This window comes from Silurus aristotelis (assembly GCF_946808225.1).
Source record: "Silurus aristotelis genome assembly, chromosome: 16".
Taxonomy (NCBI): Eukaryota; Metazoa; Chordata; class Actinopteri; order Siluriformes; family Siluridae; genus Silurus; species Silurus aristotelis.
This window is the reverse complement of record NC_139589.1, coordinates 23,417,604-23,418,668: the sequence shown is the minus strand read 5'-3', so window position 1 is coordinate 23,418,668 and position 1,065 is coordinate 23,417,604. Positions and strand designations below refer to the sequence as shown.

The following is a 1,065-nucleotide window of genomic DNA, read 5'->3' as shown; positions in this document are numbered from 1 at the left end:
ACACACACACACACACACACACACACACACACACACACACACACACACACACACACACACACATATATATATACACATAATATGTGTAGAGTGGAATATAAAGACCTCACAAATGTGTAGTTCAATATCCAATTAATCAGAAAAAGTATTACTTTAATCTATCTTTGGGATGTGTGTGTGTGTGTGTGTGTGTGTGTGTGTGTAGATGAACTCTGACACAAATCCTCTCGAGGCTGGTCTGGATTACTTCATCAAACTCAACAAGGTAGCTAAATATAATTAAATATGAAATGTTTTGATCAGCGCATCTGCATCCGCTGTAGGTCTAGTAAGGCCTAAATCATCGCTGTGTGTGTTTGTGTTTGTGTTTGTGTTTATGTGTACACACACACACACCAGACTGCAGATTTTATTGGTAAAACAGCCTTAAAGGAAATCAAGGCTCAGGGACTAACAAGGAAGTTAGCATATCTCACTGTGAATACGGACGACATAGACCCTGAGGGCAACGAGACCATATGGCACAACGGAAAGGTAAAATACAACGATCACCCGAGTGTGTTCGAGTGGAATATTTGTGAACAGCTGATTAAATGTTGGTTGTTTGTAGCAACAACAAATTTTTTCTTTCTCTTGTGCGCTTTGTCTAGGTGGTCGGAAACACGACCTCCGGAGCGTACAGCTACTCGATTCAGCAGAGCCTGGCCTTTGGTTACCTCCCTGTAGACTTGGCCACCGTTGGTCAGAAGGTCGAGGTGGAGCTCCTGGGCAGGAAATATCCAGCCACGGTGATCCAGGAGCCGCTGGTGCACACCGAGCCCACCAGAACACGTCTGCAGAAGAAGAAGAGCACAGCGTGAAGTGGGAATGCTCATTTGGAGAAACCGCACTGTGATCTGAAAATATTCTATTCAGTCATGGCACTGAATCCTGCAGTAAACTCAACAAACAACAGAGTTGGAAAATAAAACCTGAACGTGGCTTTGAAATTAAAAAAAAAATGTCTTGTTGAAAAAAGGAACAATATCATGTCTTAAAAATGATAACTTTTGGGCCATTGGTAAA

At 42.3% G+C, this 1,065-nt stretch overlaps 1 protein-coding gene across 1 annotated transcript in view; it reads left to right on the top strand.

Moving 5' to 3' along the window:
* Nucleotides 1-1,065, top strand: part of dmgdh (dimethylglycine dehydrogenase) — a 14,317-nt gene extending 13,252 nt beyond the window's left edge. The window contains exons 14-16 of the mRNA XM_083563713.1: nt 206-265; nt 400-534; nt 651-1,065. Of these exons, the coding sequence (XP_083419839.1) occupies nt 206-265; nt 400-534; nt 651-860 (405 nt within the window). The 3' untranslated portion in view covers nt 861-1,065. The remainder of the gene's footprint in view (nt 1-205; nt 266-399; nt 535-650) is intronic.